The sequence below is a fragment of the Xyrauchen texanus genome, chromosome 4, assembly GCF_025860055.1.
Source record: "Xyrauchen texanus isolate HMW12.3.18 chromosome 4, RBS_HiC_50CHRs, whole genome shotgun sequence".
In the NCBI taxonomy this organism is placed as follows: domain Eukaryota; kingdom Metazoa; phylum Chordata; class Actinopteri; order Cypriniformes; family Catostomidae; genus Xyrauchen; species Xyrauchen texanus.
The window spans coordinates 21,421,159-21,448,509 of record NC_068279.1 but is presented as its reverse complement, the minus strand read 5'-3'; the positions used below and the strand labels follow the sequence as shown (position 1 = coordinate 21,448,509).

At 37.4% G+C, this 27,351-nt stretch overlaps 1 protein-coding gene across 1 annotated transcript in view; it reads right to left on the bottom strand.

Moving 5' to 3' along the window:
• LOC127637200 (sarcoplasmic/endoplasmic reticulum calcium ATPase 1-like) overlaps positions 1-27,351 on the bottom strand; it is a 92,216-nt gene that overhangs the window by 6,126 nt on the left and 58,739 nt on the right. Inside the window, exons 9-17 of the mRNA XM_052118153.1 lie at positions 11,807-11,895; positions 11,505-11,607; positions 10,132-10,263; positions 7,919-8,035; positions 7,170-7,388; positions 6,283-6,618; positions 5,135-5,355; positions 4,848-5,050; positions 4,214-4,299 (exon numbers count right to left, since the gene is read on the bottom strand). Coding sequence (XP_051974113.1) covers positions 4,214-4,299; positions 4,848-5,050; positions 5,135-5,355; positions 6,283-6,618; positions 7,170-7,388; positions 7,919-8,035; positions 10,132-10,263; positions 11,505-11,607; positions 11,807-11,895 — 1,506 coding nt within the window. The remainder of the gene's footprint in view (positions 1-4,213; positions 4,300-4,847; positions 5,051-5,134; positions 5,356-6,282; positions 6,619-7,169; positions 7,389-7,918; positions 8,036-10,131; positions 10,264-11,504; positions 11,608-11,806; positions 11,896-27,351) is intronic.

Sequence of the window (27,351 nt, the reverse complement as noted above, 5' to 3'; positions counted from 1 at the left end):
AAATGACTACCGTAATCAGAATGATGGGAAGTTTGAGCGCGCTCGATTTAATCTAAACAGTAAACAAAAAAGTTGTTTTGACCTTAACCCGTTCGGCAATTTCATTGGTCTAATGAAAGCTTCACGCCGCCAAAAAACTGAGCACGTCACAGAATGTTTTTTTTTTTTTTAATAAAATTTGAAAGCGGGAAAAATCCATATATTAGCCGCGTCATTGTATAAGCCGCGAGGTTCAAAGCGTGGGAAAAAAGTTGCGGCTTATAGTCCGGAAATTACGGTACTTCAGATTCAGATTTTGGGCCCAGATGTATTTTAAGAGCACTAGCTCTAGCACTAGTTAAGTCATAAGCACAAAGTCAGTTGGCATGGCCATGAAAGTTTTGTATTTTCATGCATGCATGCATGCATGAGCTGAGTCTAGGTAGGTGTGGCGAAATTGCACGCGCAACACGTAAATGGGCAGGATTAACTGCAATTTAGTTCTGAGGTTTTCTCCGGTTTCTCCACTGTCTGCATTCTATAATATAGTTCATTACCTCAAGCACCAGCCATATAAACCAAGACAGCACATTCACAAGAATTTGGTAGTGTAAATTTACTGTTTTCGTTCTTTTGTGCATTAAATGCATCCTTGATGATTGTTGGGAATATTTCTATGACAGTGACACGCAACTCTCATGAAAATTGGATAAGATGTTGTGCACAGGGGCGATTTATAAATAGCAAGGGCCCTGGGGGCCAATTTTCTTTTGGCAAATTTTTAAAAGAGCTATGAGTCTGTTTTGGGATGTTTGTAATTTCAAACTTCAGCTGTCAAAACATTCACACAAGCCCTTTAAAAGGCCTTTTTAGCATTCTGAAGCTTTCACGTGACTGAGCCGTTGAATTAGCCACGCCCCCTTATTCCAAAACCTGCCCTCAAAAGATCATTTTGAGACTAAAACCGGCAAAAAGAGCAGCATTGTTTTTTCCTGAGACTATCAAATACAACAGTGGCACAATACCACCCTCAAACATTCAAACATCATGAATCATATCGTCAGTTCTCCGCTTCAAATACAACACTATGAGAACGAGCAAAATGATTGATATGTGAAAAGCGTCAATGTCCACGGTCCACAGACACATTTGTTTGCTGTTTACAATGTCTACAGCTGTCACAGAGACCGGTGAGATATCTCAGGACACTTATTTCATTAATATTTTTAAGGAATAAGAAAAGTTTTTGCATACTTTTCCATGAAACAAAATCACTTACAGCACCTTTAATCTGCTTTAAGATGCTCTCTTCTTTCTTTTTTACGGTTAAATCTCTAAAGAATTACTAACGTCAAGCATTTAAAACTATTTAAAACTTTCAGACAAGGTTTTGTCAGACCAACATTATAGTTTGTCTCAACAAACTTTACGTATCTAGTTTAATCAGTACTTTAATTAACCGCACAAAGTAAAATTCCCAACCACCTAAGCAAAGTTATTTTTTGAAAGGCAGGGCAAACATTCAGTTGTAGTAATGAAGAGTATAATAAATGTTTTTGATCGACAGCCATTTTATTCAAAGAATAAAGCCTATAACCCTATAAAGCCTAACATATAAAATAATAGTCAGAAAATTACAATTTTCAAACCTGTTAAAACAAATTTTTTGCTTTAAGATTTACTTTATGGTGCTTAAATCACAAAAATGATTCTGCTGTAAGTATATGCAACTGGTGGATTCTGCAGTAATTATATGCAACTGGTCATTTATTTATTTTTTACCTTTTTGTATGACATTATTTAGAAGAAAAAAAAACAATATAAAAATATATATATATATATATATATATATATATATATATATATATATATATATATATATATATATATATATATATATATAAATACTCTATATATAAATAAAGTATAAATATATAAAGTATATATATTTATACTTTATTATTATATAAATATATAATAATAAAAACTCTGGCAAAAGGACTTGCACAGCATATCTTGAAAATTTGACTAACCATGGCTTCACTCATAAGAAACACAAAGGCTTCACCTCATAATACTTGATATAATATATTGAGTAAATTAGATGCAAGGGCAATAACAGGAAATCACTTGACCCACTGATGGCGATCATTGTGACCTCTGAGGACTGATCTGTTATGTGAGAGAGCAGCTGTGTAGATCATCCTGTGAGATCTGAACTCCCTGACACTAAACAACTGTATTATTTAAAAATATTAAGAATGTTATATTCAGAGAATATCTCGGAGGATGATTTAAGCTTGCAGTTGCATCAGTCCTTGGTGGTGCTTTTTTTAAAGGAAATACAAATTCTCTCATCATTTACTCACCTTCATTTCATCCCAGATGTGGATGACGTTCTTTCTTCTGCAGAACACAAACAAAGATTTTTAGAAAATATCTCAGCTCTGTTGGTCAATTCAAAGCAAGGCAATGTTAGCCAATATCTAAAAGCTCCAAAAAGCACATAAAGGCAGCATAAAAGTAATACATACGACTCCATGTTTAAATGCATTATCTTCAGTAGCATTATGATAGGTTTGGGTGAGAAACAGATCAATATTTAAGTCCTTTCTAAAATAAATTTTCATTTCCACTTCAATCCTTCTTCTTTTGTTTTTGGTGATTCACATTCTTCATACATATTGCCACCTACTGGACAGGGAGGAGAATTTATAGTAAAAAGGGACTTAAATATTGATTTGTTACTCACCCACACCTATCATATTGTTTTTAAAGACTGATTTACCCACTGGAGTAGTATGGATTACTTTTATGCTGCCTTTATGTGCTTTTTGGAGCTTCAATGTTTTGGCCACCATTCACTTGTATTGAATTAATCTACTCAGCTTAAATATTCTTCTAAAAATCTTTGTGCTTATCAGAAGAAATCATACACATCTGGGATGGCATAAGGGTGAGTAAATGATGACAGAAATTTCATTTTTGGGTGAACTCTGGTTATGATGCAAGAGGATGGATTAGAAGTATATGTGTAGACCAGGGTTGGAAATGAATGGTGAATTTCATGGCAAAATTCAAAATATTAGGGCAAAAAATGCCCCTGAATAGAGTTCCTGTTTTTTATTAAGAACATCTTCTATAGTTACAAATGCATGCATTGCATTCTTCATTTGATTTTTTGCTATACAAAATCTGTCGTGTGCCGTCCATCAAACAGATGTTGCAGAGTCAGTGGCGGATCCTTGCACCATCGACGTGCACAGACGGGCACTATGCTACATTTCTGTGACGTTTGCTCCTCTCATTTGAAATAAACTGTCCTACAGAATAACAAGGGACTATTGCTCCCTGTGCTATACTTTGATGCCCATCTAATTTATGCTGTTATCTGTCTGAAAAGCCTCCTCACTTGCTAGAGGCCAAGTGTGGGAGGGATGGATGTTATATAGTAAGTAAATCAGGTATGAGAAAATCACAAAATATAATGTAACCAAATGCTAAAATTTTAATAATAATATTAATAGGTTAATTAATCTGGATATATTAAATCTAATGTTAAATAAAACTTTAATAATAATACTTACAGTTTATTACCACTTTTACTTTTTTCTTATATCTGACTAATCACCAAGTGAAATTTTTGACATGCTTTATTCAGTTGGCATGAAGGACTTGATAACAGTTTTATTTAATAAGCTCCTCATTCCAAATTTGGAAAAATGCTGTCATCTCTGTGTCTATGCATTATATTAGTTTTGTAGCCATGTTAACTTAATAACCAAAATATTTGGAAAAAGATGAATGAGCAAAAAAAGTGATTCTGAAATGTGTTTCATTTACAATTAAGCACATTATGCAGTGTAGAGTTCAGGCAATATGTAATTATTTAAACATGCCTTTTGACATTGTAACTGAAATATTCCCAAATTAAAATATTTTGAATCAAAATCAAAATTGGAATCAAATTTAATAAAATTAAATTGGGAAATCAATGATAATACCCAGCCCTACAATTGTTTGGGTGATGTTGATTTAATTTGATTGGTAACAGCCTACAATAGCTCATTATTCAGATAAAATTAATTGATTAAAGTAAATATTTGACATAAAAGGATGACAGAGATAAAAAAAAAAAAAAAAAAAAAGCAAATATTTCCCCCTAATGAAAAGTTAATTTCTTACCCTGATGCTGACAGCAATCGAATGCATAATGTGTATAGTCTCAACTCACCAGCTGATAAAAAGACACCTGTGGCCCCTCCTCATCATATAAATACCACCAGGTGGCAGCACTGACAGTTCCTAGACCCACATAGCCTACAAAAACAAGATTACATATACTCCAGTGAGGTTTAATGTTTCAAAGAGGTGACTAAAGTCTTGCACCAACATTGCAAATTACTATTATAACAGTCAATAACAACAGTCAGGGTTATCAAACTTTTTGACCATAAAGTTCCATGAGTTTTCCATGAACATTTCAGTTGTATGTGATTACAGGATAAGGGTTTTTAAAAATTATTCAAATTATGACCAATTCACCAATTAATAGTTCAGACTGATCAGTAAATCAGTTTGACCGTTTTATTTAAAAGAACGATTTGTTCACAAATAGGGCATCAGTACTGTTTGCAAGCATGATTTTCTCTACTCATGAGCAATATCTAGATGGGTCTTAGTGCATAGCATAACTAGAAAAATTTACATTTGCTATAGAAATTTCAATGATTTTCAGATTTTATTAATTTCCATTATTTTTCTAAGCCTAGAAGACACAATTTTAAAATTCACTGATATTTTTTAGGTTTTCCATGACCGTGGAAATCCTGAATAGTAGACACTAACAATGGGGATACTGTGCTCACCACCAATGGCCATGTATCGGAAGAACAGCCAACCAGAGATAAGAGACTCTTTAGGGTTTCGGGGAGGCTTGTCCATGATGTCCAGGTCTGGGGGGTTGAAGCCCAGGGCAGTGGCAGGTAGACCATCCGTCACCAGATTCACCCACAGCAGCTGGACAGGGATGAGAGCCTCGGGCAGACCAAGGATGGCTGTCAGGAAAATACTGCGAGGATGGACAGAGGAATCCTATGTGAGTGTGAAGGTGACTATGAAACTTAGGCTCCCCACTAATCAGGCTCTCACTCACCAGACCACCTCTCCCACGTTGGAGGAGATGAGGTAACGGATAAACTGCTTCATGTTGTTGTAGATGGCTCGGCCCTCCTCTACTGCAGCCACTATGGTGGAGAAATTATCATCGGAGAGCACCATCTCTGAGGCTGACTTGGCTACAGCTGTGCCGGAGCCCATGGCTATGCCAATTTCAGCCTTTTTTAAGGCAGGGGCATCATTCACGCCATCGCCAGTCTGAAAAAGGTAAAGAGAACATAAGAAAGGCAAATGTGTAAAGAGACACTTAAGAGCATTTCACACTACAATTAAGAGTGGGTTGACATTTTAAAAACATTGGTTGAGGGCACTTTTTAAACCCTGGGTTAATCAACGTTGACTTTACGTTACAATGTTCATTGCAATATTAACCTTGGGTTCTGGAACCCAGCTCCAAAGAAATTATGGTGCCAAAGGTTACAGTGTGAATATGCAATATAATAATGCAATGCAAGGCCTTATTAAATATAGAAACAGTTAAACAGTGAACTTGTGCTATAATTCAATGTAAATCCATGCATTAACCTCATATATATGTAAATAAGATTAACCCAGAGTTTATGGGTTATACCCAGAGTAAACTTCACAAATCTGACTACCAAGGATTAATTAATAACCAGGGTAAAAGTATGAACAGTTTGGAGCAAGACAACCCAGGATAACCTTAATTCTGGGTTAACAGTTTTGTGTTTGAAAAGCCTGTTAGAGGACAAAGTATATTTAAGATGATAAAAGTGGGCTTTCAAGAACAAAATTGAGCCAACCCTGAATGAGACTTTGCAGTCGATTGCGACATTGCTGGCATCTCCTTTTTAGGAAGTGTTTTGACCTGGACTTGAAGACAGATGGTCAACATCTTTAAGAGCATCTTAACATTTCCCATTAGTTCTGTAAAAATAGTTTTTTCAAAATCTAACATTGGCTATCACTGCTACAATCTTTATCACATTAAGTTAATGCGTCAATTTTGATTCCATTTTTACTTTAAAGAAAGTTAGAATCCGAAAACAGTAAAATCTGATAATTTCTCATCTTATCTCCTGTAAAATGCAATTTAGAAAGTTTGGGTGTTTTAACATAGTCTTGAGGGAGAATTGTAAAAGCAGTCGCTAACCACCGTCTCACCATAGCTGTGATCTCATCAAAGGACTGTAAATAAGCCACAATCTTTGACTTGTGTGCAGGCTCGACACGAGCGAAGCAGCGTGCCCTTTTCACAGCTTCTCGCTGGGCCTCTGGAGTCAAGTCATCAAACTCTCTGCCTGTGTAGGCCTTCCCTTCCACATCTTCGTCCTCACTGAATATGCCGATGCGCCTGCAGATGGCCACAGCGGTGCCTTTGTTGTCTCCAGTGATCATGATGACACGTATACCTGCTTTACTGCACAGCTTCACTGAGCCAATCACCTCCTTCCTGGGTGGGTCCAGCATGCCCACGCAGCCAATAAAGGTGAGATTTGACTAAACAGATGACCAAAATAGTGGCAGTTTATTTTGCATGCAAACCCAGACACACACACACACTCACATACATGTACAGTGACACTTTATCTGCATTTAAAAATGTACCGGTAACTGAATTAGATAACCAAAAAATAAGTAAAGAGGTATCTGCAGACAAAAAATGCTAGGCCTTTTATCAGAAGTTCCTTCACTCTCTGAGTATTTTTGCAATTTCTTGTAAATAACTGGTTCCTATATCGTGGTTATCACAATTCATGTGATTCATTCTGGACATGTTGCACTAAGTTGACATCCAGAAAGTACAGTAGCCTATATCTTGTTTTATCATTTAACTTCTTTGTGTGAAATTTGTTGAAATTTCTTTACAACACATGTCACTTAGATTTTTTTACTTGTTTTATAATGCCACAAATAAGCATAATGCACATTATAACATACACAGTCCAATCAGTTTCAAAACAACCGGTAAGCTACTGTGGTAAACAATTCAGTGCAGAGACAACTTCAGTACAAAGTTTCTAAAACCAGATCCAAACTCTCTTTCTTACCTCATACTCCGAGAACTTGGCAGCATTTTCCAGGTTCATTTTGTCATCAGGAGGGGGAGAATCTCGTGTGGCCAGAGCCAGGCAGCGCAATGTGTCCCTGCCTGTACCCCAGTCTCTAATAGTGCTCATCAGCTCATCCTTCACCGCTATGGTCAATGGAATCCGATCTTTGCCAATACGCACAAACTGACAGCGGTCTATCACACCCTCTGGAGCGCCCTAAGCATGGAAGAGGAAAGGAAGGAGAAAGGAGAGAGAAGCAGGTGTGATGGATACTACAGTAGTTTCAAAGGCATTTGAAAATTTTTGCTTAAGCTACATTTAAAATATCAGATAGTCATTTCATTAGAAAACAAAATATCAAACCAAGTAGCACCTGCAAACAAATAATGCTGAATCTTTTTCTCAGCACTAACTTCACTTCTAAATTAATTGCAAATTCTTACAGTTCACACAGGTGACCTTGTAAAGTAATCACAAGTGTAGCCACAGCGATAAGTGATTTAAGCGATATACTGTATATATTGCTTCATAATTTGAGCCTTAACAAACTTCTTTTTGTGAAATGTTTTGCTTGAAAAGTGTGCTTGTGCCATCTTGCTTTAAAATGAATGCCATTTGGTGTGATTATTTGCTATATTATGTAATGGCGTTCTTACAATTAAAATACATGGCAAAAGTGTCCAAATACTTTTTGGGGCCACTGTAGGTATAAGATGTTTTTGCATGTGTGGGTATGTTAAAAATACCTTGACAAACATTTTGCTCTGAGATTTCGAGGCATTGGGAGTGCAATACACAGACATGGACTTCCTATCTCGGGAAAACTCCAGTGTGAACTTTTTCTGCATGAGCTGCTTGATAATCTGGAGGGAAAGAAGGAACAAGAGAGAGATACATAAAGTATGTTAAATCAAATGAAAGAGCTCTAGAGCTTTTCTCTAGAGTTGACTTTACACTGCACTGTGATGGGACAGAAGTCTTGATGCGCTCACACACAGGAAGTGATAGGCTCTATGCATCACTGCACTTGTCTTCTGAAATTAGTTAAGCCTTTAACCATTGCTGATACCAGAGGCAAATGCAAAAGATTAGAGCAATGGCTTACATTTTTCAGATAGATACATTTTTCAATGTATTGGCTTTAAAACATTACTGTCAGAATTAAAATCAGCTGTGTGGAGTGGTGTTCCTGTAATTATGTATAGCCTGTTTTGTGTGTGTGTGTGTGATTACTATGATGCAAAAAAGTTATACTTATTTAGCCTTTTTACTTGTTGAATATCTGTCAGTTATTGAAGGGTTTTATCCATGTCGCTTAGAATATTGCTGTCTGGTGGACATTTTGGATGGATCGGTGTGGAGGACCGACTACTTGTTCAGACAACCCACTACCACTACCAATATTTATAATATAGATTTTTCACAACCCTAGTGGGTTTGAAACTGGCATTCAACATTTCCTATGATCCTCCACTTTTGTTAATAATAAAATAGATAAAAGCCCCAAAAAGAAAATTAAAAAAGCAGATTTAATTTTCACTGATGTAAGAATATTGTTTTGCCACTAGGTGGAAACCCCCCCCAGCACATCAGGAATAAGATTATTTACACTGTTCTATCTACATGCTCTTGTTGATCTACGTGTTGCTTCCTCTTTCTGTAGCAGTCTCTTCTTTTCTTAAATTAGAATCAGATGGCGCATTCATGTACCCGACAGATGTTCAGATACGCAATATAAGTGAGGGAGAAAACCAGTGACTCCTCTTAACGTTCAAAGCTAAAATCAGATCGCTCCCATCTCCTCTGAGAGTAGCATGACGTCACCCCTCAACAGGATCCCTGTGTTCTGTCCTCCATAGCTTTATTAAAAACATCTAACTGCCCTTTCATCCATCCATCCATGCACCCATCCAACCATCTGTCATCTTTGAAAGGTTGCCCCAATACATATTGCATTGACAGTAGAAATTAAATGTCTCTTTTGATTTTCCATGGAGCAGTTAAGCCTTGGATCAGTGTGGACATTTTAGTTAACCTTTTTATAAACTCGCCTGCTTATCTAAATATTATGCTTTGCCTCTGGGAGTCTGTGTCACTGAAGTTTTATTTTTATTTTTGAGGTGGAAAACTTAGGGGTCAGCTGAAAAATGCCAGAGATGCTGGTCATTCACTCTTACAGAGGAAATTGCTTCCCAAAGGGAAAAAGGGAGAGTGGGTCAAGATAAGTCCACTGTTCTTAGTCAACTGTCTATGCCTCTCCCCCTGCAGTACTGTGGGACATATGAATGGTTTATATAAACATGCACAAGTGCACATATAAATGCATACCCAAAAACATACATACAGTGGGCATTGAAACAATAATGCCTGCAGTGTGGCACTGTGATGCAGGTCCTGTAATATAACCAGTCCTCGAGCCTATTTCTCAGTCTCACTCTGAATTACAGTTTTTTTTTTCTTTTTTGTTTAGATGTACTTATACTGTATGTAGTTTTGTATGCTTTGTAAAAAGCATTTAGCTCGGGAAAAGTGCTATATAATGTAGTAGTAGTACAGTACTGTAGTAACATGATCTCAACATGGCTGACCTGCTCTATGTAGAGAAAATTTTTTTTTGTTGGTCAATGATATGACTGTAGTCTTCATCTTGTGTGTGTAATCATTTTCATCATAACTAATCATTTATGTCTAAATGTTTTGAAATTATGAAAATAATACTGGGTGCACCTTTAATCTAGACTCAGATTTTGAAACTTGTCCCCTTCTGCCTTTCAGAAAAAAAAAAAAAAACATAAAAAGGACACATCTCTTTCCATTTAATTTAAATATCCATCCTTTCTGTTATGCACCACAGGCTTTGGTATCTCTCACATTTTTCACCAAAAGCCTTGTCTATCCATCCCTCCACCCCTTCTTTTAATTGACTTTAAATCATTTTTTATCTCTTGCCCCCACTTACTGAGTTGCATGCTGAAGCTCTGTCCACTTTGCTGTATCCAGAGAGGTCGGTTTTAAACACATTCATCTTCTCCACCAGCGTTGTGAGCGCAGTTTCTGTGGCCTCTCCCACTTTCTCATACACTCCTTTGGCCTGCAGGACAGCGTTAACACAAAAGGACCAAAAATAAATATTCAGTCTCTCGTTAGCACAAACAACACAAAGTACACAGCAATTACACAATGTTTTAACATAAAAGGCTGGAGTCATGCATTCGTTATCACACAAAAGAAACATGCCATCTAAAAACACCAGCATATAGTCACGCAGCACCAAATAGTTTACTCTATGGCAGTGCAGACCTCATGGACACACTGTGCACACAGAGAACAGTGGAAAAGAGAAACTGCTTTTCGATTGCCCATATGGAAACACATATATGGAAATAACAGTCAAAAGAAGGGAGCAAGGTCTGTGAAAGGATGGCTAGTGAAAACTGAAAGTAATTCAGGCCCCTGTCAGTCTCAGCATGGCCAGTAATTGGGAAGTCTACAGACCCTCTGTGGAGTTTGTGCGTGTAACTTATGGCAGCAAGGAAATCCAACCTCATCCAAATTTGACGGCAGCAACACAACATAGCTAATATCCTCTTGAAACATTCTATGCAGTAAATATCTTTAAAGCATGTCTGCACCTTAAGTTAAACAATCAGCCTGTATGTTAAATGGAAAGCCACTCTAACGTTGTAACACTACATTCAAATAAATGGCTCCAGTTTTAACATAGATGATGTTTTATTTGATTCTCTGAAATTCACAGTTTACTTTATGGGTGCTAGTCACTCTTCATCAATATTTGCATTATTCCAGGAATCAGACTGCCATGCTAGTGGAACATGGCATAACATTTACATTAAAAAAACAACATGGTCAAATTCAATATATTCATAGTTTAATGTCCTTTTGCTTTAAAAGACTCTTAATATGGTTGTCTTTAACAAATTACCTCTCTAGAGATGGTCTTTTAAAGATTAGAGTGCCTTCAACGACAAAACAAGCTTTAAAAATGCATCTTTGGCTTGTCCTAACATGCACTGTCCTTTATCCTAACTGACAACCACGGAATGCACCTGATATTACGCAATTCAGTAACCATGATACCACAGCGATGGCACAGAGGTGAGAAATACAAGCCAAACATGCAAAACAAGTGAATTAAAAAGTTGTCTATGCCTGAGGAACAAATGGTTCACACTAAAGCAATGAGAGTAGGACAGACTCAACAACACTAAATGAGACTCTTTGTTAATGTCAAAATGGTAAATACGGTATCAGAGGCTTGAAAGAAAGAGAAGCAGGGAGAGTTATGCACAGATCCACACGCACACTGCTGACCTCATTATAATCCAGTGAGGAATCGTTGCACAGAGAGCAGATAGTAGCCAGCTCCACTAGACCATCATAGTCTCCACACTGCACTGGCCTATCTCCTTTCAGCCTAAGGGAGAGAAAGTTAATACAAGTGTAATGGAAATTATTATGTTGGATGCAAACGAAGTATCCAGAATGAGTGTTAGATTATTTATGGGAGGTAAACTTGACACAAATAGAGGTAGTGCTGTCAAATATATTCATATGTTTTAGAGAAGATCAAGGCCTCCGAGTATGTGTGTGTGTGTGTGTTTTTGTGTTCTTACACTTGTCCCTCTGGTGCATAGGTTGAGCCAGTGATGGTGAACTCATGCAGGGAGCAGCTGGTGTCATCAGCCTTATTAACCACTAACATCTAAAATAGATAGAATGGGGAAAAAAGGCAGAGAGACAGCATGAGAAGGATACAGAGTACAGATAATAAAACATATTACATGATTTCCACATCTTTTGACCAATGAATTTCCATGACTTTTACTTTACTGAATAATGATTACTCACAAATAGCAATTTCTTGCCAATGAAATATTTTAGAGAATTTAACTCACTTTTCCAGACCATGAAATCACAATATTAATTAAAAAATTTCCTTCCAGACATTGGAAACCCATAAAGAAAAACATAGTTTTTTAATTAATTACTTTTGTAATTATCTTATTGTATTTCTGTAAAAATAAAACTTCACAAAAGTGACAAAGGAAGCAATGTCTAGAGAGGAATAAGCAACTTTCTTGAAGGTATCTGAAGGAAAAAAATTATTAACCCAGAATAAACCCAAAACAATTCTGGCTCCAGACAATCAGCACTGGGTTTTCCTCATCCTCTAGCCAATCAGATGCAGAGCAATGATGTCAAGACGCACTGGAGGCTGTTAAGTTCCTATGTTTAGTGGCCTGGCATGAGCTCTTCCCTGTCTGAACTAACACACACTAGGCAACTTCCAACAGGCAACACTCACAACAATAAAATACTGTCTGCCTTATATTTCTGCTCATGTTTCACTTAACCAAATAAAAACAGATGAGGTGAAAGTGTGCAAACAGTCATTTTGTCAATGTTCAACTGAAAATTTCCCAGCATACAATAAACAATACTTTTGAACAACAAGGGTAGGTAAAGAGTTCAGCCCGACACATCAGAACAAACACATAATGCAATGTGCCAGTGCTTTTTAACATGTTTGGGAGCCTTTGCTATGACATTCATTTCACTGAAATGAGCCAGTGAGAGCAGTTCCAGCCTTAGGGGAGTTTCAGCAGAGAGAAAGGAGATCGTATTTCCTTGCTGTCCCCTTTCTACAGTAAGCGGGCATAGGGGCAGATGAAGCAGGTGGATGGTTGAATGGAGCTGATAAAGCCAAATTGGCAAAGAGCATAGTTCATAAGCCCCAACTTTTTGTACAGATGACAGCTTTGAAATGTAGTTGTGTGTGTGGTGGGAATGCGAGAACAGCCCAGCAAAATTGTATCTTGATCTTGTAAGGCAGCGTAATGTTTCTTATGCAGTAGGTGGAGTTACTGAAATATGTTTTATCATGGTGAATATGATGGTTTTGGATATGATGGTTTTGGAACATCTTAAAAGCTGTTGTGGTCAAACTCAATAGCCACAGGGATGGTAAAACACAAACAGAAATGCTGTTCCATATTGTATATTGCATCTAAGCATATTCAGCGTGACACTTGGATGTAAACACGGAGACAGCACACGAAAGTGAAATCCGCCGGGGAAGCGCACATTTGTGAAAGAACTGTCTGCAAAATAAACACGTCTTTCTATCGTAATGTGTAGCACTAAACGATCCATCTTAAAAAAAATCTGAAACAAGATATGGCCTTATGTGAATATTAAACTGCAAAATTATGTTATTAAACCAGTGTTTCCCAACCTCTTTTCTGCCACGGCACACTTTTTACGACTAAAATATTCTACAGCACACCACTAACCCACAGAGGCTAACCATCATCAATATTGTTCCTTTTCAAGAACTTGTCCATGTTTCTGTCCATCTTAGTAGCAGGTTTACTTGTAATGTTTGAAATTCAGCTATGCAAATTACAGGGATATAAACTCATGAGGGGCAAAAAAGGTAAGACCTGGTCCATGAAAAGTTTTTCTGGGGATATTTTTTTTTAAAGAATAAGCTAAAAGCACCAATTCCAGCTATTTTAGTGATTCAAGTTTATTCAAGTTGAAAATTGTGCAGAATTAGCTGCAAAATAAAGAGTATTTTGGTGAGGCTTGTTTCTGTTTCACAAATTTGTTAAAGTTTATTAAAGGATTTGTTCAGTGACCCCTTCTGGAAATGTCACTAGGTGTGGACAAATGAGCGTCTTATGTGCTATGAATGAGTCAGTGAATCATTTTGAGAAGTTCATGACGAAAATCTAGCAATTGACTTTATAGTGTTTAAGCATTAAAAGAACAAAGCAGATCTATAGTCTTCCTTCAGTCAGAGCATTATGTTTCATCCAAAAATACAACAATAAGAGTCTAATAATAGTGAGTTTCAATAACGTCCTTACCTTCACCTTTATTAAAACTTGCATGTCTACAAATCTACTGACTTCAGTAGAAGACTGAGAAAACACAAATTAGATCTACGGTATCATTTTCCTACAGTAGCCTATTTAAACATCTGAGCATGGCTCTTATCAGGAAAGACCACAATAATAGACAAATAATAATAATTTTGAGTTTCAATAATGTGCTTTCATCATTGTTAAGTCCGTTTCACATGTGTTGTGTCAAGGCGGCAGCACTCCGTTCAACGCCAGCATTAAGCGCCGCATTGCCCTTCACATGACAAGAGTAGTAGAAAGCATCACAGAGGGGCGATTTTACAAGTATGCCACATAAAAAAGCAGAAGGTGTGCACAATAAACATTGAAAACATGTATTTGGAAAAAAGCTTGCAGTTGCTTTGATAGCGGAAATTAATAAAAGTACTCGTTTATGTTTAGGTCTAAGCGTTTCCTTTGACAATTAAAAATTTATTTTATTTTTTTATTTAACCTTTATTTAACCAGGTTTGTCTCATTGAGATATAAAATCTATTTTCAAGAGAGACCTGGCCAAGATAGCAGAACAAATTAGATCACACAATCATAAAACAAACACAAAAGAGGCAAAGACAACTCAAGTGCATTTCAATTAAATAAAAGTACCATTAATTAAAACATTTGCCAGTGTGGATGGACTCATGTTCTATAGTTTTAACATAACCTTTAAAATCATTTAAGGAAATTACACACTGTAGTTTAAGTGTTTTCTGTAGGTCATTCCAAGTAGAAGGTGCAACAAACATGAAAGCCTTTTTGAACAACTCTGTCCGGGCTTGAGGTACATTCAATGAAATAGTTTTCTGGGACCGTAAAACATAAGTACTCTTTGTAAAAGAAAGAAATTCAGATATGTAACATGGAAGCCTGCCTATAATGCCCTTATATATAAAGATATAAAGGTGAGTAAGCCGGCGAATTGATATAGAAGGCAAATTTACTGTGGAGTAAAGTGTACAGTGATGAGTGAGGGGTCTGCAATTTGAAATAAATCTTAAAGCTCCACAGCAACCAACCTCTGAAGACACTTAGATGGGGCATTCATATACAACAGATCATCATAATCAATAATAGAGAGAAATATGGCATCGACTATCTTTTTTCGGGCAGAAAAAGTAAAACAAGATTTGTTTCTAAAGAAAAAACCTAGCTTTAATTTCAACTTTTTTACTATATTCTGTATATGAAGCTTAAAAGAAAGGTGATCATCAATTAAAAATCCTAAATATTTATAAGATGAAACTACCTCAATTGTTTTACCCTGATCAGTAACAATATTCAGGTCTAACTCATTTTTCCTTGAGTTTGAAAAAACCATTACTTTGGTCTTCTCTGCATTAAGCACAAGCTTTAATTGATAAAGCTGTGCTTGCACTATATCGAAAGCAGTTTTCAAGCATTCATACGCCTTCCTAATGGTAGCTGCACAACAATAAATAACTGTATCATCTGCATAAAAATGGAAAAATGCATGTTGGACATTTTTCCCCAGACAGTTTATATAAATAGTGAATAAAAGTGGCCCCAGAATGGAGCCCTGTGGACCCCTTTACAGATTGATAAATATTTTGACGTTAGGCCATCAACTTGCGTAGCCTGAGTAATATCAGCGAGGTAGTTGATAAACCAGCCCACAGAGTGCTGAGACAAACCTATACTGATCAGTCTCTGAGCTAGTATGCTATGGTCAACAGTGTCAAATGCTTTGAACAGACCAATGAACAGAGACACACAGTGTTTCTTGTCATCAAGTGCTTTGACTATATCATTAATTACTTTTATAGCAGCAGCAGTAGTGCTATGTTTTTTCCTGAAACCAGATTGATGCTTAGATAAAATTGACTGAGCATTTAAATACTCTTTCATTTGTTCACTAACCAAAGATTCCAACACTTTGGCCAATGCTGAAAGTTTGGAAATGGGTCTGTAATTATTAGGCAAGGTAGGGTCACCTCCTTTCAAAAGTGGTAAACATAAGCAGACTTTCAAATCTTGGGAATTTTGTTTGTGACCAGTGAAGGATTAAAAAGATGAGTCAGAGGTTCAGCTAGGATATCTGCAGCTCAAAAAGAAAGGTTCTAAGTGATCGGGGCCCGCAGGTTTTCGAGGATTCAATTGCTTCAGGGCTTTATGAACATCAGCAACAGAGAAGGAGCTAAAACTGATACTATAGGGGCAACAGAATCAAACAAGAACCCAGATGATATGAAATGCTTATTCAAACAATTTAACATTTCTACATTGTCAGATATAGACACAACATTCTTAACTAGAGACAACGGAAAACCTGTTGGTTTAGTCGATGCAGATAATGACTTAATAGTTTTCCAGAATTGTTTTGGGTCATTTAGATTCTCGGTGGTTTCAGATAAGTAAAATTCAGCTTTAGCTTTTCTGAAGAGCAAAGTGAATCTGTTTCGCAACCGTCTGAAAACAAACCAGTCAGCATCAGTATCTGATCTCCTTGCTTTTGCCCAGGCTACATTTCTCTCATGGAGCTAATTAGAAATCTCAGAATTAAACCAGGGATTGTCCCGCCCCTTAATTCTAAATCTACGAATAGGTGTGCATGTCTGTCAAGAATATCAAGAAAACTGTTTTGAAAGAAAGTCAGGGCCAATTCCACATCATCAATCAAGGCAATTCTACTCCAGTCAAAATAAAATAAATCATATAAAAAAAACCCTGCTCAACAAACATTTTCATATTTCGCCTTTCAACAATACGAGGTGCAGACTTGGGCACCTTAGTATCTCTAACAGCAGCAATCACACAGTGATCACTCACATCATTAGCAAAAACACCTATTGCAGAGTACTTAAAAGGGGCATTGGTCAGGATTAAATCAATGAGTGATAATTTCTCCGGACATTTAGGATTTGGCCGAGTAGGTGTGTTAATTAATTGAGTCAAATTTAAATTGTCACACTGCTCTTTAAAAGCATCTGATATCGGCCTTAGCCAGTCCCAGTTCAGGTCACCTACAACAATAGTGTCATTACAAATAACTTGACTTAACAAATTTGATAGTGTAGATGAAGAGTCATTTTGTCATTTGATGCAGATGGAGTTCTATAACAACCAACCAACCTAATATAGTGGTCTTTAGAGAGCTCAATAATTAGTTCGAAAATTAGTTCAATAACTGGGGTCTCTGATATTTGTAAACGATAAGGTAATATTTAATTAAAAGAAATTATGAGACATTCAATGTCTCTTCACAAATTTGGACAGTATTTAAATATTTCATGTTGCTTAGTACTCTTAAAGACATTATTGGAGAAGCAAAAACATGTGTGTGTGTGTGTGTGTGTGTGGACAAACACTTTAGTGTAAAGTTCGTCACTTCATAGACTTCAGTATTCTGCAACGCTGAGGCGAGTCATGTGAAAGATCCTTAACGTGTATAAATATCAGCCACTTTTGCACATTAATCATTGCTCTTTACAATCACAAAAGTGACCGATAATGGTTTCAAAACGGCAAATTTCTACGAAAGGTGAGGGGTTTGGAGCCCTAAAATAATTTATTTTTTTCATGCATTTATTTGTTTTGTGGAATATGATCATCTTCCATGACACACCTGACAATTTGCCGCGGCACAGTGGTTAGGAAACACTGAATTGAACGATACGCACCACGCCACTCTTGCGCAGCTCTGATCTGTTTCCCCCGGCTGCAAGTGCTGAATATGTGAACTACCCTAATGACTAGTATTGGCTCTGGGTTAGTAAACATTTTTCTGTTGTTATTTTTAAGTCTCTTTAATTCATTTGTATTAATGCATATTGTTAATTTTATTAAAAAAAATCCAAAAGAAAAGCATAGTGTTATATAGTTGTTATTTTTAAACCGTCCTTGCAAACTTTTGTGAATGAAACAAAATATCAATGTGTCATACCTGTTATTTTTAGCATACATTTCATTTACGACTAATTGATTACTAATTTATTGTTGGTTAGAAAATAGAACTTTCCCCTAAACGAGTAGCGTAGGTTTCATGTGAGCATTGGGAGGTGATGGGGAACATGCCTTCACAATCACCAAAGCAAAATCTATGCCTCTTTTAAAGGAATATTCTGGGTTCAATACAAGTTAAACTCAATCAACAGCATCTTCACAAAAATTTATTTTTACTCGTCCCTCCTTTTCTGTAAAAAAAACAAAAACAATAATCTTAGTTCCACTGAGGCACACAATGGAAGTGAATGGGGGCCAATGGTGAAATTCTCACTTTTTCAAAAGTACAGCCACAAGACCAGGGCTCAACAATAAAGACTGCCCAATGGCCCGGGGCCAGTGCAAGAGAGATTCGGACCAGTTCGTAGAACCATCACTTGCCTGATTGGGCCAGTGCTGCATTTATAAAGCTAATGCAAGCAAACAACAAGCGAGAAAGCGCAAAAATTGCACATAGTGAAAAAGTCTTCTAACCAAGCGAGCACAATTATATTTAGCTTGCAAAGATGAGTGAGCGCATAACATACGTTATAATATACATGGACGTGCCAAGGCACAGTGTGAGCGAACAAGAGTGTGCCGACAACGTGTGCACTCTCCTAGAACTGTCCTAAATTTTTACTAAGTGTCTTAGCAGCAGCAATTACCAGTATGTAGAATAAAAGCAGGAAAAAAATCCCAATACATTTCTGAGCTGGATTGCACGTCTTGCACAACACTAACTATCTCTGCAAATTCAGTGTTCACAGTGCGCAAAATTCCCAATTGTTTTCTCGTTTAAACATGTTAGTGAAAATTAGTAATCCACACGTGTTGGACTGTAAATCCATGTCTCTCTGTGCATCTCTCTCATCATCTCTCTATGCATCTCAGAGGCTGTTCAAAGTGCATGTGTGCTCATAAAGGGATAGAGCGCTAGATTTTTCTCTCATTAATTTGTCATTAGAGAGGAAGCAATGATAAAACGTAATAAACTTTTGTTAAACCTTGGTGTGACAGGGCGGAGGGCGGGGCCGGGTCGTGATTATACACACCCGTTCCCTTATCAGGCTAATTAAGCCTCAAAAAGGGATAAAGGCCGACTGTGGAAGGTGGTGCAACGAGAGAGAGAGAGAGAGAGAGAGAGACCGTTTACGGTCAGCTGACCGTCATTAAACTATTATTTATATTGTCAAGCCGGTTCTCGCCTCTGGAAATCATGAGCTGCTCAGTTTCCATAATAGTGAGTAAACATTTAATTAGGCAATGTTTCAAAATGTAAACATAATATTATATATGATAACGGTGTTTGTTATGTAACAAAGAAAATCACTATTTTAATCAGAGCTGTTCAGCTGCTGGGTGAAGATGACCATTTATAACTATTTAATATCATCTTCATAACACACCTGTAGCATTACTCATTTCTGGACTGTATATGTATTTTGTTTTTTGTGCTTGGTGTATCAGTCAGTGTTTGGGTTGTGCATCTTGTTTGGGTTGTCTGATTTCATTTTTATATCCATGTTCTTAATTCATAGATTAGCCCTAATTTCTACTGTATATTGCGAGTCACAATCGATTTAGTAGCAAGGTGTAACAAGGTTAAATGAGAAAGGAGGTGACGGGAACTGGCTGAATGGTCAAAATAATATTTAATGAAACAAAAAGACACACAATACAAATATTTTCCAGGGGCGGGTGAGGGGAGCTGCTCTTTTGGCCCTGCCTGCCTGCAGGCTTTTCCCCACCACTCTAGAGCTAGGGAGGGGGACAAGGGGAGGAAAAAACAAAAAAAGAAAGGGAAAAGTCAGGGTCAAAGCGGAGCGACAGTAAGAGAGAGAAAAAAGTTGCTCGCCGGCTCCCAGACACACCGGCGCCTGGTCCATGATCACTCCACCCTCTGTCGGACGAAAGCCGCTCCTCCCCGGGCGGACCGGATGAAGTCCTCAGACCTTTGGTGGAACGCACTCTACGTTTTGGCGGCCGGTAGAGAGACACTGCAGTGAGCCGCTCCTCCCCTCGAGGATGGCGGCCGTTCCTCTGTGTCAGGCGGCCGGCAGCGACTCCTCCGTCCCCCGGCAGGTTGCCGCGGCTGCTCCTTTAGGCAGATGGCAGTGGCGAGGACTCCACGGCAGTGCATCCTTCCTTCTTCCCAGGCTTCGGCAAGAATGTAACAAGGTTAAAATGGAAATGGAGGAGGCGGGAACCAGCTGAACAGTCAAAATAATATTTAATGAAACAAAAAGACACAACACAAATGCACAAGACATCTGCGTGTGGCTCTCTCTCGCTCTCGAACTGCTGTATCCAGCTGCACTTATCCCTCTCCTCAGCTGATTAGCCCGATTGGGGGCCGGGCGTGCATAGTCACGGCCCGGCCCTACCCTCCTCCTCGTCACACAAGGTCTTGTCTCGCAGGGATTCTTATGTTTTATTACACTCGGCCAACAATAAAATCTTGAATCCCGTTACTAAATCTTTGATCCTGCTAGTGAAAACACTACACATGGGACAAAAGTATGACGGATGACTAATGGATGACTGAAAACCCATTACTTGCCCCACAGACCGAACTGAAAGAACTCTTCAAAGAAAAAACAATGCAAATGGCAGGATGGTTGCGGCTAATATGATGTATGCATGAATTAATATCTGTAAAGTGATAATATGTGATTACATAAGGCATAAATCATATCTTGCTAATTATAAATGTGAAAATTTTGGGTGGAAATTGTTTTAAAAAACGTAATATATACAGCTCTGGAAAAAATTAAGAGACCACTGCAAACTTATCAGTTTCTGTGGATTTACAAATTATAGCTACGGTATGTGTTTGAGTAAAATAAAAAAAATTGTTTTACTCTATAAAATACTTACAAAATTTCTCCCAAATTCCATATAAAATTATTGACATTTAGAGCATTTATTTGTAGAAAATGACAACTGGTCAAAATAACAAAAAAGATGCAGTATATTCAGACCTAGAATAATTCAAAGAAAACAAGTTCATATTCATTTTTAAACAACACAATACTAATTTTATAACTTTCAGAAAACTTTCAGAAATCAATATTTGGTGGAATAACCCAGATTTTCAATCACAGCTTTCATGTGTCTTGGCATGCTCTATACCAGTCTTTCACATTTCTGTTGGGTGACTTTATGCCACTCCTGGCACAAAAATTCAAGCAGCTCGGCTTTGTTTGATGACTTGTGGCCATCCATCTTCTTCTTGATCACATTCCAGAGGTTTGCAATGGGGTTCAGGTCTGGAGATTGGGCTGGCCATGACAGGGTCTTGATCCGAATATAAAATCACTTACTAATCTTTCTGTGTAAAGTTGTAGCCAATTTTACAACCTCGTTCCCTTGACGATATAATGACAACAAACCCTAAAACTCCTACTTCTTGTTTAAAACAGATGCAAGTTAACTGTGGAAAACACAAATCGATCTGCAGGTGGCAGCAATCAGAGGGCAGGATCATGTCCCAAAGCCCTTAAAAAAATTGATTACAGAGTTAGTTTGCTATATGAAAATGAACAATCTTTATCTTTATACAGTAATTCTTGAATCATCTGAGTAACTAGCCATTTTTTGCATCCAACCAAGGAACTCTATCATACCGCGGTAGATGCATCCATTAGCCTTCCCATTCATCTCAGTGGAAGTTGCTTGGCTGGCTCAAGCAGCCCCAGAAGTGTGCAATCTGTATGCTACCATAGGCTCACAGGCACTAATTGTTCGTGTGACTAATTACTCTGGAGTCATTAGTCCTGACAACACAGATTTGCTTATGAAAGAAAAATCGATGATTTAAAATTCACACGTATAAATAGCCGGCCACCAAAAAAAGGGGGCACTTCTAAAACATCTACTTAAATAATAATATAAGTATTATAAGTAATACCTGCCATTTAAATGTTGCATGCAAAAAAATATTTTGTCTGAGTAAACAGATAAACTTAAATGATCGTCAATGGAGAAACAGACTTTTGTCAGCATAAATGTGCAGGTATGGCTTACTGCTACAACTAATCGGCACCTTTCAGCCCACACTGTGCACAAGCACCAATACAGAGTACTTATTTCTTTATAAACTATGATGTCAACATTATTATTATTATTTACATATTTTGGGAACATTATACTTCATGAATCAAGATGACTTCATGAATAGTTTGAAAAGAAGGCTAGCTTTTATAACCACAAGTTTTAAATGCAAGAAGCAGGATCTCTGGAATATTTCCATCACACAGGAATCTGTGCCATTCAATTTCCACAGGCACAACATGCAAACAGATTTTGTCAACTAGCGCTGAGGAGGAAAATAAAAACCAGTTACTTGACCAGTATCACAGTATGCACTCAGACCTCTGAATGATTGGCTCTGAAATCTCCATTTAAATCTCTGTTCACTTGTAATGTCATCTTTAACTTTTGGTAGTCCTGCATAGCTCCCACAGAATTCCACAGAATCACAAAGAAATACAGTGGACCCAGAAAGCATTAGGACACTTAAGCCACACTTAATGTGGGAGGCGACTGCCTTAATGATAAAATATAATGATTCTATATTACAATATTACATTTTCTGCTTGTCAAATGTTAATGAAACATGTGCCCTTTGTTACTGTGATGAACAACACCTGCTGTTTAATCTGCTAGGACATAACTTAAATTTCTGCCTTTTTCCTCACACAAAATGTTTGAATAGCAAAATCTCCAACCCAAGGAACAATGTTGCTATATGTTGTTATAGCAACAGATGCCAAGGAACAGGGTAGCATGCGAAAAGTAGTGATGAGCTTCTGATAAGGGTACATTTGTGCGTGTTTCAAAACGAGTAGTGGAAATGGATTTTAGGCACCTACACCTTCTCTTGATTTAGCAGTAACTTCCGCATTAGCAACAGTGACACCTGGATGATGTCCAATCTCAACAGGGACACATCATGTGGCTGAGGTAATGCTGGACAACGCTGTAACAGTGACAGCTCTAATTCCAGGCCAGGATAATCATCTTGTTTGTCCCCAAGATAAGCCTATCTGCATAACACAGTTTGAGTAATTAACATTATGAGGCACAGGAGGTTTAACAGAATCTTCATCCTTTAGGTGCACATTTCCACAAGCTCAATGTAAAACATTTTTTTGCCTTAAATGTGAAATGTCTTTCTGTTTAATTTAGGGGCTTTTGCACGCAGAATTGTGTCACCTTGCTTCAGCAGAGGCTGACATTGTTACCTGCTCCCACAGAGAGTAAAGGATTGGAATTGATGGAAAATTTGCAACAAGGTATTTTAGAATCACAGGCTCTAGAGATGGCTAAATCAGCAGCAAGACTGCAGAAAATACAAAATATTCAAACAGACACTCATGTCCTGTTACTCTGTAGCTGTAATACTGCTTCAAAACTGAATTGTAGGTCAAAATTATATTGGCCTTGTAATGCTTACAAGCTTTTTTTCACAACTTTTATTATTATTTATTTATTTATTTGTATAGGGACGGTACAAAAACATGAATTCAGCACAAAAAACTCAAATGACGCATAGTACATAGAGATTATAGCACATGCTAATTTGCATTTTAGGTCCCTAAATAGGCTTTTTCCTAAAAAAAAAAAAAAAAAAAAAACTGAATAAACTTAACAATAAAAGACTAAACATTTGAAAATGAAAAAAGGAAATTATTCAATTATAAAAGTAAGTTTGATTCCAACCCTGGTAACCTGAAAAATTGTCTATGAATATTAAAGGAAAAAGTACATCACATTAAGGACTACTGAATTCTTTGACACATAAGGCACAAAGTAAAAAAAAGTCTTCATCCTGTGATAGAGTGTGTGGTACACAATAGGTCTTTATAAATACGCATGTCTGTGAAATCCTCTGCTACCTGTGGCATTCCTAAATCAAGCTGCAGCAAATACAAGGAAGAGCGTGAATGGCATAGAAATTACAGAGAGTACAAAAATATGAAGGGAATTGGGGATGGCAGGCAGGAATCCCTTGCTGGGTGAGACTCGAAAGGTGGAGGGATGATGGAAAGAGGTTGGAAAGAATTTTTTTTTTTTTTAAAGATAATAGAAACAAAAGCACAGCCTGCCCTGGACAATTAGAAGCAGGCAAAACCAAGCTTAACTTAACCTAGATTAAATGAATTGCCTTTAGAATGTCATATTAAATATGTAATATAGTAAATGTTGCTTGAAAGTGGAAAATAAATAAGAATTAATAAGAATAATCATATTCTTAATCAGTATCTCTCTTGTTTTCAAGTAAAATATCTAAACATTCATAAAACAATGCAAATACACCTGAAAAGAAAACTTGTGTAAAACTTATTCTAAGAGAGTGCATTCTATTCTGTGTGTATTTGGTTTTCTTCAATTTGCTGATTTTTTCCAATTGTTTCAATCTCACTAAATAGGGCCTATGCACACAACCTTACAAAATTTGTTAGATTAGATATATATATATATTCTATATATTAGATATATTTCTCCAATGTATATTTGTGTGACCTACAATAAGCCTCCAGTCTGTCCACTGTACTGTATCCTTGCCAAACGAAAGGTGAGGTGAGGACCTAGAATATCCACCTGCTCTAATAAAAATGGCTTAGTGTCATGGCAAAATATTTAACCATGTGTCTATCAAATCGATATACAGTACTGGGCAAACGTTTTAGGCATTTGTGAAATATGTTGCATAGTGAGGATATCTTCAAAAATAATGACATAAATAGCTTTTCTTTATCACTTAATGTCATACAAAGTCCAGTAAACATAAAGCTAAATCAATATTCAGTTAAAAAAGATGTTCCAAGCTTCTTGGAGAATTTACCACAGTTCTTCTGTCTATTTAGGCTGTCTCAATTGCTTCTGTCTCTTTATGTAATCTCAGACTGACATGATGTTCAGTGGGGGGCTCTGTGGGGACATGCCACCTCTTGCAGAGTGCCCTGTTCTTCTATTGTAATCTTTTCTATTTTCAAAAGTAATGTTTGGTAGTGTAAAATGTATTTTTCCTATTGACACACTAAAGCTGAAGATATAAATAACCATCTTAAAGATTTTGCACAGTACTGCATATATATTTATGAAATTCTCTCTCTCTCTCTCTCTCTCTCTCTCTCTCTCATTTATATCTATATATACAGTGCATTCATAAAGTATTCAGACACCTTAATTTTTTCACATTTTGTTATGTTGCAGCCTTTTGCCAAATTGCATTAAATTATTATTTTTGCACATCAATCTACACTCCATTCCCCATAATGACAAAGCAAAAACCAGCTTTTTGATAACTTTGCAAAATTAATAAAAAGAAAAAAACTGAGGGCCTGGGAGCATTGACACTGGCTACCAGCCCTGGAGTCGCAAGTTCGAATCCAGGGCATGCAGAGTGACTCCAGCCAGGTCTTCTAAGCAACCAAATTGGCCCGGTTGCTAGGGAGAGTACAGTCACATGGGTCGCGATTAGGGGTTCTCGCTAACAATGGGGCGCATGGTAAGTTGTGCATGGATCGAGGAGAGTAGTATGAGCCTCCCGTATTGTGAGTATCTGTGGTGTAATGCACAACGAGCCACGTGATAAGATGTGCGGATTGACTGTCTCAGAAGTGGAGGCAACTGAGACTTGGCCTCCACCACCCGGATTGCGGTGAGTAACCAAGCCACCAAGAGGACCTACTAAGTAGTGGGAATTGGGCATTCCAAATTCCATTCCAAAAGAAGAAGAAGAAAAAAAATCAAATATCACATTGACAAGTATTCAGACTCTTTGCTATGATGACACTTAAAATTTAGCTCAGGTGCATCCCATTTCTCTGGATCATCTTTGAGAAGTTTCTATACTTTGAGTCCACCTGTGGCAAATTCAATAGATTGGACATGATTTGGAAAGGCACACACCTTTCTATATAAGATCTCACAGCTGAAAAACCAAGCCATGAGGTCAAAAGGAACTGCCTGCAGAGCTCAGAGACAGGATTGTGTTGAAGCACAGATCTGGGAAAGGCTACAAAAATATATATTTTTATATATTATTTTCTTTTATATTTTTGCAGCATTGAAGGTTCCCATAATTCTTAAATGGAAGAAGTCTAGAACAACCAGGTGTCTTCCTAGAGCTGGCCGCCTGACCAAACTGAGCAATCAGGGGAGAAGAGCCTTGGTAAGAGAGGTGACCAAGAACCCGATGGTCACTCTGATTGAGCTACAGAGTTCATGTGTGGAAATGGGAAAAACTTGCAGAAGGACAACCATCACTGCAACACTCCACCGATCTGGACTTTATGGCAGAGTGGCCAGACAAAAGCTTCTCCTCAGTGCAAGACGCATGAAAGCCCACTTGGTATTTGCAAAAAAGCACCTAAAGTACTCTCAGACTTTGAGAAACAAAATTCTCTGGTCTGATGAAACAAAGATCGTACTGTTAGGCCTCAATTCCCAGCATCATGTTAGGAGGAAACCAGGCACCGCTCATCACCTGCGCAATACCATCCCAATGGTGAAGCAAGGTGGTGGTAGCATCATGCTGTGGGGGTGTTTTTCAGCGGCAGGGACTGGGACATACTATTTTAGAATTACGTTTCACTTGCATTATCAACTGAGGTTGTACAATATATTATAAAGATAATAATGTCTTCCATTGAACTCATCATACTCATATCATGAGTATCACCTCTTAAATTGATAAGTGTAGTGCAATAAAAACATTAATAGTTAATATAATAAAAATTATATTTAAATATACTGGTAGTGATTGAGTCCCCTGTTCTGTAAAAGTGCTTTTAGTGCAGTGTCAGAAGCGCTGTGTAAAATTAATTAATTCAAAATATGTGAAAACGTGTGTTGTTTATCTTCATCAAAGCAAGTCATATGTCAGTTTTATATGTTTCATCTTATAACATTATATCAACATGAAAATAGCACGTTATGACTCCGGCACTTAATATCACCAGTCATGATCACACACAGGCAAAGATCATATCATGAGATTCATCCACCAGAAGAGCAGTGGCGAAAGCCCAATCACGTTTAGTGTTCTTCTGCAAATTGCTTGCCATTTTAAATTTTAACCATGTCGCTAGAGAGCACAAAGTCACATAGTGCAGCTTAAAAAAAAAAAAAAAAAAAAGTAAATGTCCTGGTGTGACTACATTCATCACCATAATGTTTGAGATCTGTGCAGGTCTGGGATCAGTTTGGAGGGCACAGAGTGAGCAAATATTTACCACGTCGCATTGGGACTCTTTCCGAAAGGTTCCCGGCACTTGCGGGGGATTAAGCAGCTTTAG